General features: G+C 35.7%; 1 protein-coding gene across 1 annotated transcript; it reads right to left on the bottom strand.

Annotated features, from left to right (window-relative positions):
• Positions 1 to 1,024: 1,024 nt before the first annotated feature.
• LOC107861252 (F-box/FBD/LRR-repeat protein At1g13570-like) lies at positions 1,025 to 2,576 on the bottom strand. Its single transcript, XM_047409849.1, has 4 exons — positions 2,567 to 2,576; positions 1,662 to 2,494; positions 1,416 to 1,571; positions 1,025 to 1,321 (listed from the first exon to the last, which is right to left on the bottom strand). The coding sequence occupies exons 1-4, from the start codon at positions 2,574 to 2,576 to the stop codon at positions 1,025 to 1,027; spliced, it is 1,296 nt and encodes a 431-aa protein (XP_047265805.1).
• Between the last annotated feature and the right edge of the window lie 10,762 nt (positions 2,577 to 13,338).

Raw genomic sequence — 13,338 nt, 5'->3', positions numbered from 1 at the left:
AAAAATAATTTGGAGAATAATAATTAATGTTAAAGGGTAAAACATGAAAGTTTTTTTTGGTCTTTTCTTGATTTGTCAAAAATGACAAGTAAACATGAAAATCAAATTACGAAAATAGTAACAAATAAAAACGGAGGGAGTAAGCAGTAAAATCCAACCACAAGATGAGTGTTCTCCTATTCCGACTTTCCAGCCAGAGTATCCAATAGCAAAGCCAAGAACAACATACATTATGTGTTCTTCCCAATTGGGTTGAGTGACGGAAGTGATTTTTAGAATTCAAGAGAAGGTCACAATAAAATGAGTGGTTTATCATTAATGTACGTGGAAGCGGAAGTACAAGGATGATGAATGTAGCTAAGGCATCCTAACAGACTGATATGTACCTATGAAGAACAAATAGGCTGATTGTTTATCAAAACTAGTGTGGGAATGAAGATGATCTCAGCTTGTAATAGGATGGAGTTGTTCTCTATCTTAGATATAGCAATGGATGGTGTAAGGTTAACACCTTACCTTGCATTTTGTAAGCTTTTCATGTAACAATATTATCCACCTACAAGTCTCAGATTAGGTAGTTGCTTAAGAAAATGTTGTTAGACGCAAAACAAGAATAACAACTACGCTTTACGGCCTTAGTCTCAAGCAAAATAGACGCTGCACAAATTACGTATGGCCCAAAATGGAACTCTTAACATTAATGTCAAAAAATGTCGTAGTATCATGGTCAAGAGTAGCGTGGTATAATCTTTTGAGATTATCAAATTTTGCTCCAAATCTCGTGTGTAATAATAGTTTGTTCACGGTAAAAAAGATTTAGTATATATCCTTATTATTCTCTTGTTGTAATTATTTAAGATGTATATATAATATTCCTATTATTTTCTAACTTCTGTCACGGTCTCATCTTGTTTAAGGAAAACACAACCTTGTCGGAAATGAATAAGAAATAACAAATACTTTCAAAGGATCCACAATTGTGATTAATGAGGAAAATACAAGTGCAATCTCGACTAAAAATATTCTAAACCACATTCGGCAAATATAGTAACTCAGCCCTGGGAGACGCTCTGGAGAAACGCATCAATTCTATGGCGATATTCCTTTCTTTCCAGGAATCCATTACTTTATTCGGCTTGATGGACATCCTTACCAAAGATGGCGTGTGAGCAACCAACTTCTTAACTAAAGCAAGCTCAGTTTTTGAACCTTTGAACAAATGCAAGGTTACATGCCTGAGCTTATTGAGAGGTTGTTCTAAGCAAGCCGGTGAGTCTAGATATTCCGAAACAGCCTCAGCATTGTCACTGGTATTAAAGACCTGATGGTAAAAATAAACGCCAAAGTCAGTGTAGCAACTAGCAATTATTGTTTATATATACACATATGACATAATCAAGGGGTACACTGCTTACCCAAATTCGGAGTTGAGTTAAATTGGGGGAAATCTTAATTAATTGGAGTGCGTAAGAAGTCTGATCCAATTTGCCAAAGTCTACATGTAATGATAGATGCCACAGGCAGTCTAGTGCAAAAGGAAGCTCCTTAGAAATATTGTCTGCAGCCAGAAGCTTTGGCAAAATACAACAATTAGAATGACATGATTAATATCCCTACAGGCTACAAGATATATATCCAAGTAAAACATGTCACTTGCCAACCTTGAGAAAATGTGACTCCAAATGAAGTATCGCAAGTGTAGGCAAGCTGAAAAGAAATTTCTCCAAAGTTGAGCTTTCAAGATATTTTGGATAAACATCAACCACTTTGTTTGTACCAGAAAATATAATTCTTTTCAATTTTTTGCAATTCCTAAAGCAATTTAGCTCGAGACAGTCACTCCGGAAAACAACTAAGGACTCCAACTGCGGTGAAACAATATTCAAGTATCGAGTGCCTTGACAGCAGTCGAGAATCAAATCAACAAGAAGGGGAACCTTGATAACACAAAACTCTGCGGTTGGCACAAATGTCATGCTTTTTAAACAAAGGGTTATAAGATTCTGAAAGCCAAGAAAAGAGGTTGGCGATTTGAAGACACAATTGGAGAGCGTCAAATCTGTCAGCGTTGAGCAATTAAATATATAAGAAGGTACTTTGTAAGTACTATTTTTGGGCACGTTAAGATTTAGCTTCTTGACACCATGTCTAGTGACATAATGCATCCATCTATCAATATCTGTATACCAAGGCAATCCTAGTCCTGAAACATCGAGATCAAACTTCACAATGTCTCCAATATGCTGTAACAGAATATTATCTACAGTATTGTAGAAAAATGAGCAAGACTCTTTTGCTAATTTATTGCAAAATAGGTTATCCAGCACCAAATTGGGAGACATGGCCCAAATATATCTCCATTTTTTGGACAAAATACTAGTCCTTGCTGCGTCTTCAATAGGCAGGAGCTCAACAACATAATCTAAAACATTAATTGGTAGAACACTGATTCGATCTTCTGTATACTCTCGATCAGCATTAGCTCCTTTACTACCTGATAGAACAAGTTGTGTAATCTTGCATTAAAACTTAATAAAAAGAACAAAAGGAAAAGAGAGATGTGTACCTCTTAACATGCTGATTCTCAAGATGATAAGAATTTGTTATGTCAATTAGACAGCTAATTAATATTCAGAACATCATCCAAAAAGTCAGTCTATAATGCTCAGACTCTCTTTATTTGGTTCGACTATAGTTCTTAAGTAAAAGTGTAATTAATGCATAGCAATTGTTAGGGTTTTGCCCAGAATTTACTACCTTATTTAAATTTTTACCATAATTGTGTTTAAAATAAAAAGGTTTACTTATTTAAAAAGATCTCCTTCTTAGAATTTTCATTAGAGAGTAGTATTGTTTAGGGAATCTTATTCTCCCAATAATTTTATATTTTTTTCAGTATTAATCTATAATCTATATCTATAATCTATAATCTATTCTATAATCTATAATCCATATCTATAATCTATATTTATAATCTATAATCTATAATATATTAAAAGTATGAACACTCCTACAAAGGTGATTCAAACATTTTTACTCTTCATTAAAAGTCTCTTCTTTTGACAAAATAGTCTTTTCACAATTTAATTATATTTATAATATTTAAATTAATGAGTCCTAAAATATATGATAAGAGAAAAATAAGGAAAGGAATATTCAACAACCTATTAATTGTAATCACGTAAAAGAATTATATTAGGATTAGATGGTAAGAAAAATAAGGAAAAAAATATTCAACAATCTATTAGTAATTGTAATCATGGAAAATAATTATATTACTTTTAGGATGTGCTTTATTTATAAAAGGTTTTCAGCCGTAAATTAAAAAAGAAAAAATCCTCAATACAAAGTGGATTGTTTTTTCCCAGATTCATAACTTTGTTTTTCAGATTCAATTCTTTCAAATCATAATATATATATATATAATATATCAAAAGTGTGAATACCCTTGTAAAAGTGATTTGAACTTTTTGTCCTTCATTAAAAGATTCTCATTTAGACAAAACTGTCTTTTCACAATTTTCTTCAATTTATTATTTAATTATTTTTATCATATTAACCAGACTCCTAAAATAAATGGGACTCCTAAAATATATGAAAGGAGAATCAATTAAAATTTTTTTGTGCTGAGCAATTAGAAAAATACTCCTAAAATAGGATAGAAAAATACTCCTAAAATAGGACTCTATTAAGAAAATACTTCTATAAATATTGAGATGCGAAAATATGATTGATATTCATCGAATTTGATTCGATTGCATGTCTAGATTGGTGGATGCTTAACTTTCTAACCCTCAATTGCTTCACTATTTTTATCAACATAATATAATTCAACGTGTAGGTATATATATATATATATATATATCTTCTTTGTTTTTATTCAAGTATTCTTTATGTCAAGATTTTTGCTCAGACAAGAATTATTTTCATCAAAACTAAAATTTTGTAATCACTATTATATTATCTTGTTGTAGATTAAAGGTCGTAGATGAATTTACAGGTGGTAGATGAATGTCGGTTGGCTTTGAGAAATTTTTTTTTAGGTAAAGATTATATTTAATTGTATTGTTTTTATATCTTTGTTTTGAGAATTTTTTTTTGGTAAAAAGGTAAAGTTTAGTTGTATTATTTTGATATCTCTATTGTCGTATTATTTTGTTGTAGTTTACAGGTGGTAGATGAGTGTCAGACGACTTTGAAGAAATTTTTGTGTAAAGGTTAGATTTAATTATATTGTTTTGATGTTTCTATCATCGTATTTTCTTGTTACAGTTTACAGGTGGTGGATGAATGTCGATTGGTTTTGAGATTTTTTTTTTTTGGTAAAGGTTAGGTTTAATTAAATAAATTCTCTAAAAGATGTTGAATTTAATTATTGTATTTGTCTTTATTATTTTAATAAATATCCTATTTAGTGTAACATTTGAACTCAATAAAGTGACGTACACACGCGAGGCGCGTGATATATATATATATATATATATATATATATATATATTAGTTTAGTTGTACGCACCTCTGTAGACACCTAATTTCGTCCCTCCCTGATATCGTTTTTATCTATTGTTTACATTATCCTACCGTATACCCTCACCCGTGTGATAATCCCTTCACAAAATGACAAAAATAACAACCCCCTAACTAATTTTGTTTTTATCCTAATATTCTAACAACCCACCCAATTAAAAAACAACACCTACCTACCCTATCCTAACAAACTCTACCCCACCTCACCACTACCCCCTACCCCACGTGACCCCACCTACCTCACCACTACCCCACCCTCATCACATATATACACACACAGATCGAAAAACAAGGGGGAGGATTTTTTTTATTTTTTTCTCCTTTCCATCATCTTCTTCACCTGGCCCTCACTGAGTTCACCCATCACAGAATTTCCACTGACCTTCACTCACAAAAATACACACTCATCACCAGAAATTCCCTCACGAATTCACACACACACATACACAGTACCACTTTTTCATTTCCAAAAATAAGAATTCACTCACTGAAATTCCCATAGTGCATAGACATCGCTCATCTTCAACCCCACACAATTCTCTCACCATACGCGCACACCACCGCCGTAGACGAGGCACTTACAGAAAATCTCACCAAAATTCATCCACACACAAAGAGTTCGTGAGAGCACACAGATGGGGAGAGGAGCGATTTGATGAGAAGAAAGAAAGGGGGATTTTTCATGGTCATGGGAGAGAAAAAGGGAAGATTATTTTCCTTCTGATTCTCACGCACACACTGGTCACACTGGATTACACACAAATTCCTCAAGAATACAACACTCATCCTCACACAATTGGCCACTCCACTGCCATAAGATGAGCTACACACAAAATTCATCTTCTTCCCTTTGATGCACCATTATACACGCACACACATAGCTCCAAGGCACTAAATCGCACACATCACACACTGAAAAGTTCAGATCGAGAGAGAAAGTCACGGAGGGGGGAGAATCACGAGTAGAGGGATGCGGATTTAGCGGGAGGCCACTATTTCCGGCAATGGACTCGCCGAAAATGCATCAAAATCATCGCAAACCTAGCTGAATCATCGGAATACATCACATCAGGTACTTCTTTATAGTCTTCAGTCATTGCTGAAGTCGATCGGAGTCACGACGACATAAAAATAGTCCTCTGAACTAGGATTTATCCTCAATCCCGTCTGTACCCATTAGAATCCGGTTCAGATTGCTCTTATTCTCACGACCTCTAGCTCGAAGTTGGGTGGGTTCTTCATAATCGGGTCGAGTCTCCCTATTTTTTGCGATACTCAGTCCCGAGTTTGGACAGATTCGTTGAGGCTCAAGTTGAAGTTATCAGAGGTGAGTTTTCTTTATTTTGTTAAATAATATTCATCAAAAGCGACGTTAAGGTCCATTTCTTTAACTCATTCTTCCTTCTTTATTTCAATTCGTTAAAATAGCCATGATTGTGTGTTAGGTGATTCTGATTGTTTGATGTTGATGTTGTGATCATGATGCTTAGTGATTTGAGGAATTAATTTGATCATGTTTAATGGTGATTGATAAAAAGGGAAGTTGGGGTGGAATTAAAAATTGACGATAAGGTTGGATTCGAATCAATTTTGATCGATTGTTGAAATGAAACGTGATATTATTATGATACGTTGAATTGAATAGACCAATGTAAGCTCGGGTAGGCAAGTTTAGAATTAGTGTAGTGTCGGAATGTTTGGAATATTTGTTGAATGTTTTGTTTATCGTATTTGAAAAGTGTATTTATTTAACCGGGGAATTCCCCGAGGTAATTTGTATTTACTCACCGGGGAATGCCCCAAAGAATTTTGTACGCAAAGGATGCTCGTGATCAAGGCCCGAGGCATCGGGTAAAGCATAGTTTAGGACTAGTGTAGGTTATTTCAGTACTTTTATTTCGGGACTGTATAACTCGGACTGGACGTTAATTTTTGGATTGTTTTATTTTGTTTACCTGCTTGATTGTTTTTGTGTGTTTTGTGTGGTTTATACATTTGTAATGTTAAATTAGCTGATACGCTCTACCAAGCGACCGTGGTCGCACCACGGGATCAAGGGGTGCCTAACACCTTCCCCTCGATCAACAGAATTCCTTAGCCGGAATCTCTGTTCCCAGATCAATTTTTATAGAGTCAAAACCGTTTTGAAAAAGGATATTCATGGGTGATTTGGCACACCCGATTTATGCCAAGTGGCGACTCTGAATAAAAAATGTAAATAATCCTTTTCCAAAACAAATTTTCATTTTTTGTCACTTAAATAATAAAACCCTTTCGAACTTAAAATATAAATCTTTTGAAATACATAAAAAGGGGTGTGACAGCTCTGGCGACTCTGCTGGGGACCTGTATGAGAATTCGAGCTTATTTTTGAGTCGTATAGGCTTTGTTTGGCATTACGAGTGTATAAGCATTGTTTGTGATTATTGTTTGTGTTATTTTTTTCACTTTTGTGCGTTTTCGTGCTCTTTGTTTATAGTATTTATCCTATGTGTTACCACTTTATATCTGTCATCATGAGTCCACCCCCCGGCCTTCTTTCTGCAACAAGTCTGTAGTACACGTGTTGTACACAACCTCTAGTTGAGTCACCCTTATTTTAGGGGGGGAGCCGTCGGTGTTATGGAGTAGGTGGAAAGCAAAGCAGCCACTATCGATCATACGCTCCCCCGAACAGCCTTGTTAGTGAACCACAACGTAGGTCAGCCTTTAGGTCATGCTTATATGCATCATACTGAGACCTAGCGGGACCCACATGGTCCTTTGTAGGAGACTCACCTCTAAAGCATCCCTACGTGCTAAATGTTGCATCTTTGAGGATGACGTGGTCATTTGACGGACTGATTTGGAAAAAAAAGTGTGTTAGAAGTAAAGTGTGTGGGTAATGAAAAAAAAAAGCAAGCAAAAAAAAAAAGAGTTTCGTAGTTTTTAGAGTTTTTTATGGCTTTTGACTTTTCAAAATTCCAAAATTCAAAAGGACTTTTTTACCTCCCGCACTCATTTTCTCAAAAGCATCAAAAAGATTTTCCTTTGTCTCGTTTAGCATGCATTCACAATTCGAAAAATTCAAAAAGATTTTTTTCATTCATAGGATGTGTTTATAAAAGAAAAATGCAAAAAAAAAAAAAAAAGATGTTAGAAATTTTTTACATTTCGTATAACGAAAATACCAAAAAGATTTTTCTTTTATAGTTGTTGATGTCATTTTTCAGTGAAGTATCAAAATGAAACCTCAAAAGATTTTATTAACATGGTTCATCATCTGTTTTTGATCGTATCTCTTAAGTCAGGGTCTAGCCTGTTATTTAATCATTAATTGTCCAATCTGGATGAACTACGCACCCCTAATTTTCCTCTTTCGGGATGTGGGATACGTAGGCAGCCTATTGTTGGTTCAGGAATCTTATTTAAAAAATTCAAAAAAAAATAATTTTCTTCACTCTTTATTTAGAGTAGGTGTTTCATACATATCTTGAAAAAAAAAAATCCTGTATAGGCGTAGGTTTCATTTTTGGTTGATCTTATTTCAAAAATCCAAAAAGATTTTCTTCACTCTTCATTTAGAGTAGGTGTTTCATGTACATCTTTAATAGAAAACAACAAAAAAATATTTCCCTTTAATAGGTTCAGGTTTCATTTTTCGCATGAAATTCAAAATAAAAAATCCAAAAATATTTTTTCGGTAATCATAGATTTCATTGTGTACAGAAATCAGAAAATTCAAAAAGATTTTCTTCACTCTTCACTTAGAGTAGGTGTTTCATATAAATCTCTAAAATAAAACTACAAAAAGATTTTTCTTTGTTAATCATAGTTCTCATTTTGTATAAGGATGTTAAGCCTAAAAATGCAAAAAAAGATTTTCGTCAGTTCTTTTGACAATTTGTTATTTTCTTTTCTTCTTAAAGTTTCAAAAAGAAAAAAAAAAGAAAAGAGTTCAATTGGCCATTTTGGCACGACTTCACGAACTACGCACACCTGATTCTCCCCTTTCGGGGGTGAGATACGTAGGCGCCCTTCTTGGGTTCGGTGATCTTTTCAAAAAAAAACAAAATAAAAAAAAGAGGTTTTGAAAAACTGTTGAACTCTAACCATTTGATATCTCTTGTCCAGTTAGTTTAAGGTGGTTGGTTTGTGGCATTTTGGCTGGTCCTCCATATTACTCCAAGTCACAGAGGAAGTTATGGCCAACAAGGACCGAGTTAGTTGTCACTAATCAGATAGGGAGTTCGGGGAATGAGAATGTAGGAGATAATGAAGAGATTCGAAAATTAAGGCGGCAAATAATAGAACTGCATCGAGTTTGGGCTAATGGGTTGCCGCCTCCTCTAGTTCCCACTGATAATCTGGAATATCTTTCTAGCTTGCCTCCAGTGTCACATGCACAATTTCCCATTTTTGTTTATATGCCGCAACATGCATCAGGATCAACTCCGGGGCAACAATATCCAACCACTTCCAATATTCATTTTCTCACTCCTCAATACAAAATTACCACATGCTCGGCTCCGCCTGCTATTCATGCTTTTGCAGCCCCACTTTCGTCTGAAGCTCCTACTTTTAATGTCAATCCAACGGTTGTGATTCCTCACTCTACAAGCGACCCTGTATTGAATATTTTTAGTGATCAGTATTACGCTCCCAAGCCCACATTTAAGTCGACTGGTCCTTACGATTTTCCTCAACCGCCTGAATTTCCTCCTAACACTGAGAAACTTGTTATGACAGAAGAACAAAAAGAAATAGCAAGAAAATTGAGAAGTTTGGAACTGACTATGAAAAACTTGCAAGGATTTGGGGGGTACAAAAGTGTCTCATATAAAGATCTGTGCATGTTTCCAGGTGTACATCTTCCTCTTGGTTTTAAAATGCCGAAGTTTGAGAAGTATGATGGACATGGCGATCCTATAGCACATTTGAGACGCTATTGCAACCAGCTAAGGGGCGCTGGAGGGAAGGAAGAATTACTCATGGCATATTTTGGTGAGAGTCTTTCAGGTCTAGCTTCAGAATGGTTTGTTGACCAATACATCGACAAGTGGAATAGCTGGGATGACCTGGCTAATGAATTCGTGCAACAATTTCAATACAATATGGAGTTGATTCCTGACGAGAAATCCTTAACTAATATGAAGAAAATCCTTCAGAGAGTATGCGATTAGATGGCGTGAACAAGATGTTAGGGTGAAACCGCCAATGAAAGAAAGTAAGATAGTGGAGGTGTTTATTCAAGCGCAGGATGAAACATATTATCAACACTTGTTACCTGCATTAGGCAAGTCATCTATTGAGATCCTCAAAATGGGGGAAATGATAGAGGATGGAATTAAGACTGGTTGCATTGTTAGTTTTACAACATTAAAAGTGACTACTCAAGAAATTCAAAAAGGTTTGGGAAGTGTGGGAGGAAAGAAGAATGTGGAAAATGCATCCGCCATTGCAGTTGGACAACAGGCATGGGCAAGAAGACCACACCATCGTTACCCACGGGCTCAAACCCAAGTTTATGCCCAAGCTCCACAGAATCTTTACCAAAATCCATTATATCCCATTCCCCCACCTCCACTTCAAGTGTATAATGCGCAACCTTATGTTCAACCTCCATCTTACCTACACTGGCTTGCGCCAACTCTGCCGAGTCATCCTCCAACTCCACATACATACTGAAGCCCTTCTAGGCCTGGTTTTTAGTTTAAGCCAAATAATGAAATGAGACAGAAGTCGAGGGATAACTTCACACCCATTGGAGAGTCATATGCAAGTTTATTCTAGAGATTGGTACAGCAGGACATGATCACTCCTCTCCTTGGGTATACTCCCAACCCACATTCAAGAAGTTTTGATCCTAATGTACGATGTGCATATCATTCTGATGTTCAGGGTCACAGTATTGAAGATTGTCGTGCTTTGAAAAGCGAAATTGAAAAGATGATTCAAGATAAATCAATCATGGTACAGAACACTGACAGTGAGGAAAGCTCTAGTCATGCTGATATGCAAACCAGTGGCTAAGATGTTAGGCTGATCAATTAATAAGTCACCCCTCTCCTTACTAGGAAGGGGTCTGGTAGCTTATTTTATTTTATTTTTTGTTCTCCGAATTATTTCAGGGTTGTAGTTCGGGATCTGTCTTGTTTTGTCCTTTTGTTATTTATGTTCAAACCTTTCTATCTTTTGTTTTTACTAAATGAAGTGTCTCATTTTCCTTTGTGTTTTAAATATGTGTTGTTTGTTTGTTTTCTTTACATAGTACATTTTGTGTTAACTCTAGTGATATGACATGCAGTGAAATTTTCAGCCAGATCTTAATATCCAGTTTAAGCACGAACTTCGAATCAGAGGGTTAAAGTTAGAAAAAAAGAGCATATGAGAAAATAGATGGAGTGCTAAGACATTTGGTAATAGGTTAAGGCAATTATTTTGAGAATCACAAGAATAAATTCGCTATCGATCGAAAGACAGGTCCCAATTAGGTCAAATAGTGGACGTGTGATCCCTATATGAAGGTTAACAAGAAGATAATCAGCTCTACAGAAGCATGAATCACTCGATGTGAGGGATGCATAACAAAGGTAGAGTTGTATCTTTGACAAGTATATAAAAAGAGGTGAAACACGTGTTCAAGGCAAGTTAGTGTTGTAAAGCATGTCATAAGTGATATTGGTGATGTACTTTCACATTGCATGCTATATACTTGCATTCTCAAGGATTGATATGATGAAGGCATTTCATTCTCCTATCCAAACATTGTGTCATCCTTTGTTTACCCCATTTGAGCCTTAGTGTTATTTTCTTTCATACCCCTCTTTTGGAATCAAGATAGAGTAAGCAAAGTTCAAAGAATAGTGTCAAGTAAGAAGATAAAGTCAAAAGTTACAAAAAAAAGAGACCAAAATGTTTCCAAAAAAGAGTGTCAAGAAAAATAGAGTTAGGAAAAAAGAATCGCAAAGTGAAAAGAGCGAATAAAAGAAAAAAAAAGAGAAAAATCATATCAAAGCAAAAGGACAAGCTGCCAGAACTACGCATGACCTGATTCTCCTCTCTCGGGGTGAGATACGTAGGTTGCCCTACTAAGGGCTCGGTCCAACCAAATAAATAATTTAGAATCACCCATTCAAAAGAAACTGGGGCATGAGTTAATCCTCATTGTTTGAGTCGATTCCAAAAGCTGTAAGTCCTAACCCACTTTAAGTGTCGTTTGGGCCTCACTCCATCCTTTCTTTCTAACCCTATCCAAAAGCCAAGTTACAACCAAAGAAAAGACCTTCAGATCAATCTTTGGGGATGTTAAGGCAAAGCATGCAAGGGATATGATGATGTATTTGGGAACTACCTGTCTTCCTCAGCCCAAGAAATCAAGAGAGAAATAAAAATAAGAGAGTCTTATTGGTGAAAACCCTCACGGGCACCATAAGGCGATAGTAAGTTGAGAGAGAAAAAAAGAGAGAGTCTTATTGGTGAAAACTCTCACGGGCACCGTGAGACGATTGTGAGTTGGGAGAAATGAGAATAAAAGAGTCTCATTAGTAAAAACCCTCACAGACACCATAAGACAAGGGTAAGCTGAGGGAAACACCCTTCAAAACGTCACTAGCCGAATGAGGTCTGAATGCAATTGGCCTAAGGAAACAACTCAGTTTCAAGGCCATTAACTCAACAATAATTGGTAGAAAAGTTGGATGGAAAGATCAGTCAGCTTAATCTAAAATCCATGGCATAATCATTAGAGTTGACTGTCATTTTTAAAAAATTTATCATTTCTTTGTTCCAAATAGGGACAATCATTGTCTTTTCTTTCTTCTTTTTATTTTGTTTTCTTGAGTCAGTGGTCCAAATAAAAGTCATTGTCATTTTTCTCTTGTTTTTGATTCAAGTCCATATCAAAACAAGTGAGAAAATATTTCAAAACTGGCCACTAACTTCTTCAATTGCACAATGCAAGACAAAGTCAGCATATGAAAGAGACATAATTGTGAACTTATGAAAATACCAAGGTTTGAAGGATTTATCAGAGAAACATGACAAAGCAGAGATACTGTGGTTATTTTAGAGTCACTCTTAATGATCTGAGTTTGGGTCAATGACACAACAAAGCAGGGGCAAATGTCAGCAATCTAAAACAAAATGAAGGGAATGAACACTAGAGCAAATGCTTGGAAAGCCAAGTGCTGCAAACTACCACTAAGTTTTTAACTGACAAATTTTCTTTGTTGAAATAGGGGCAGATTCGCTTCACTTAATTTAGCTACCATTGGAAATGCACATCCGTGAGACTTTACTTTATGCTCAGGACCCTCCTGAAGAATGGGATTTTACTTTCTGTTCAGGACCCTCCTGAAAAATGGGAATTTACTTTTAGTTCAGGACCTTCTTGAAAAATGGGACTTTACTTTATGTTCAGGACCCTCCTGAAAAATGGGATTTTACTTTCTGTTCAGGACCCTCCTGAAAAATGGGAGTTATTTTCTGTTCAGGACCTTCTGAAAAGTGAGATTTTACTTTCTGTTCAGGATCCTTTTGAAAAATGAGACTTTACTTTCTGCTCAGGTCCCTCCTGAAGAATGGGATTTTACTTTCAGTTCAGGACCCTCCTGAAAAAATGGGACTTTACTTTATGTTCAGGACCCTCCTGAAAAATGAGACTTTACTTTATGTTCAGGACCCTCCTGAAAAATGGGATTTTACTTTCAGTTCAGGACCCTCCTGAAAAATGGGACTTTACTTTCTGCTCAAGACCCTTCTGAAGAATGGGATTTTACTTTTAGTTCAGGACCCTCCTGAAGAATGGGACTTTACTTTATGTTCAGGACC

Source organism: Capsicum annuum, chromosome 1 (genome assembly GCF_002878395.1).
Source record: "Capsicum annuum cultivar UCD-10X-F1 chromosome 1, UCD10Xv1.1, whole genome shotgun sequence".
Lineage (NCBI taxonomy): Eukaryota > Viridiplantae > Streptophyta > Magnoliopsida > Solanales > Solanaceae > Capsicum > Capsicum annuum.
This window is presented reverse-complemented; position numbering and strand designations above follow the sequence as displayed.

Excerpts from the sequence above, each read along its gene's own strand:
- LOC107861252 (XM_047409849.1), bottom strand. Across the intron at positions 1,572-1,661 it reads TGGAGTCACATTTTCTCAAG|CTTCTGGCTGCAGACAATAT; the intron begins GTTGGCAAGTGA and ends ATTTTGCCAAAG. Across the intron at positions 1,322-1,415 it reads TAACTCAACTCCGAATTTGG|GTCTTTAATACCAGTGACAA; the intron begins GTAAGCAGTGTA and ends TTTTACCATCAG.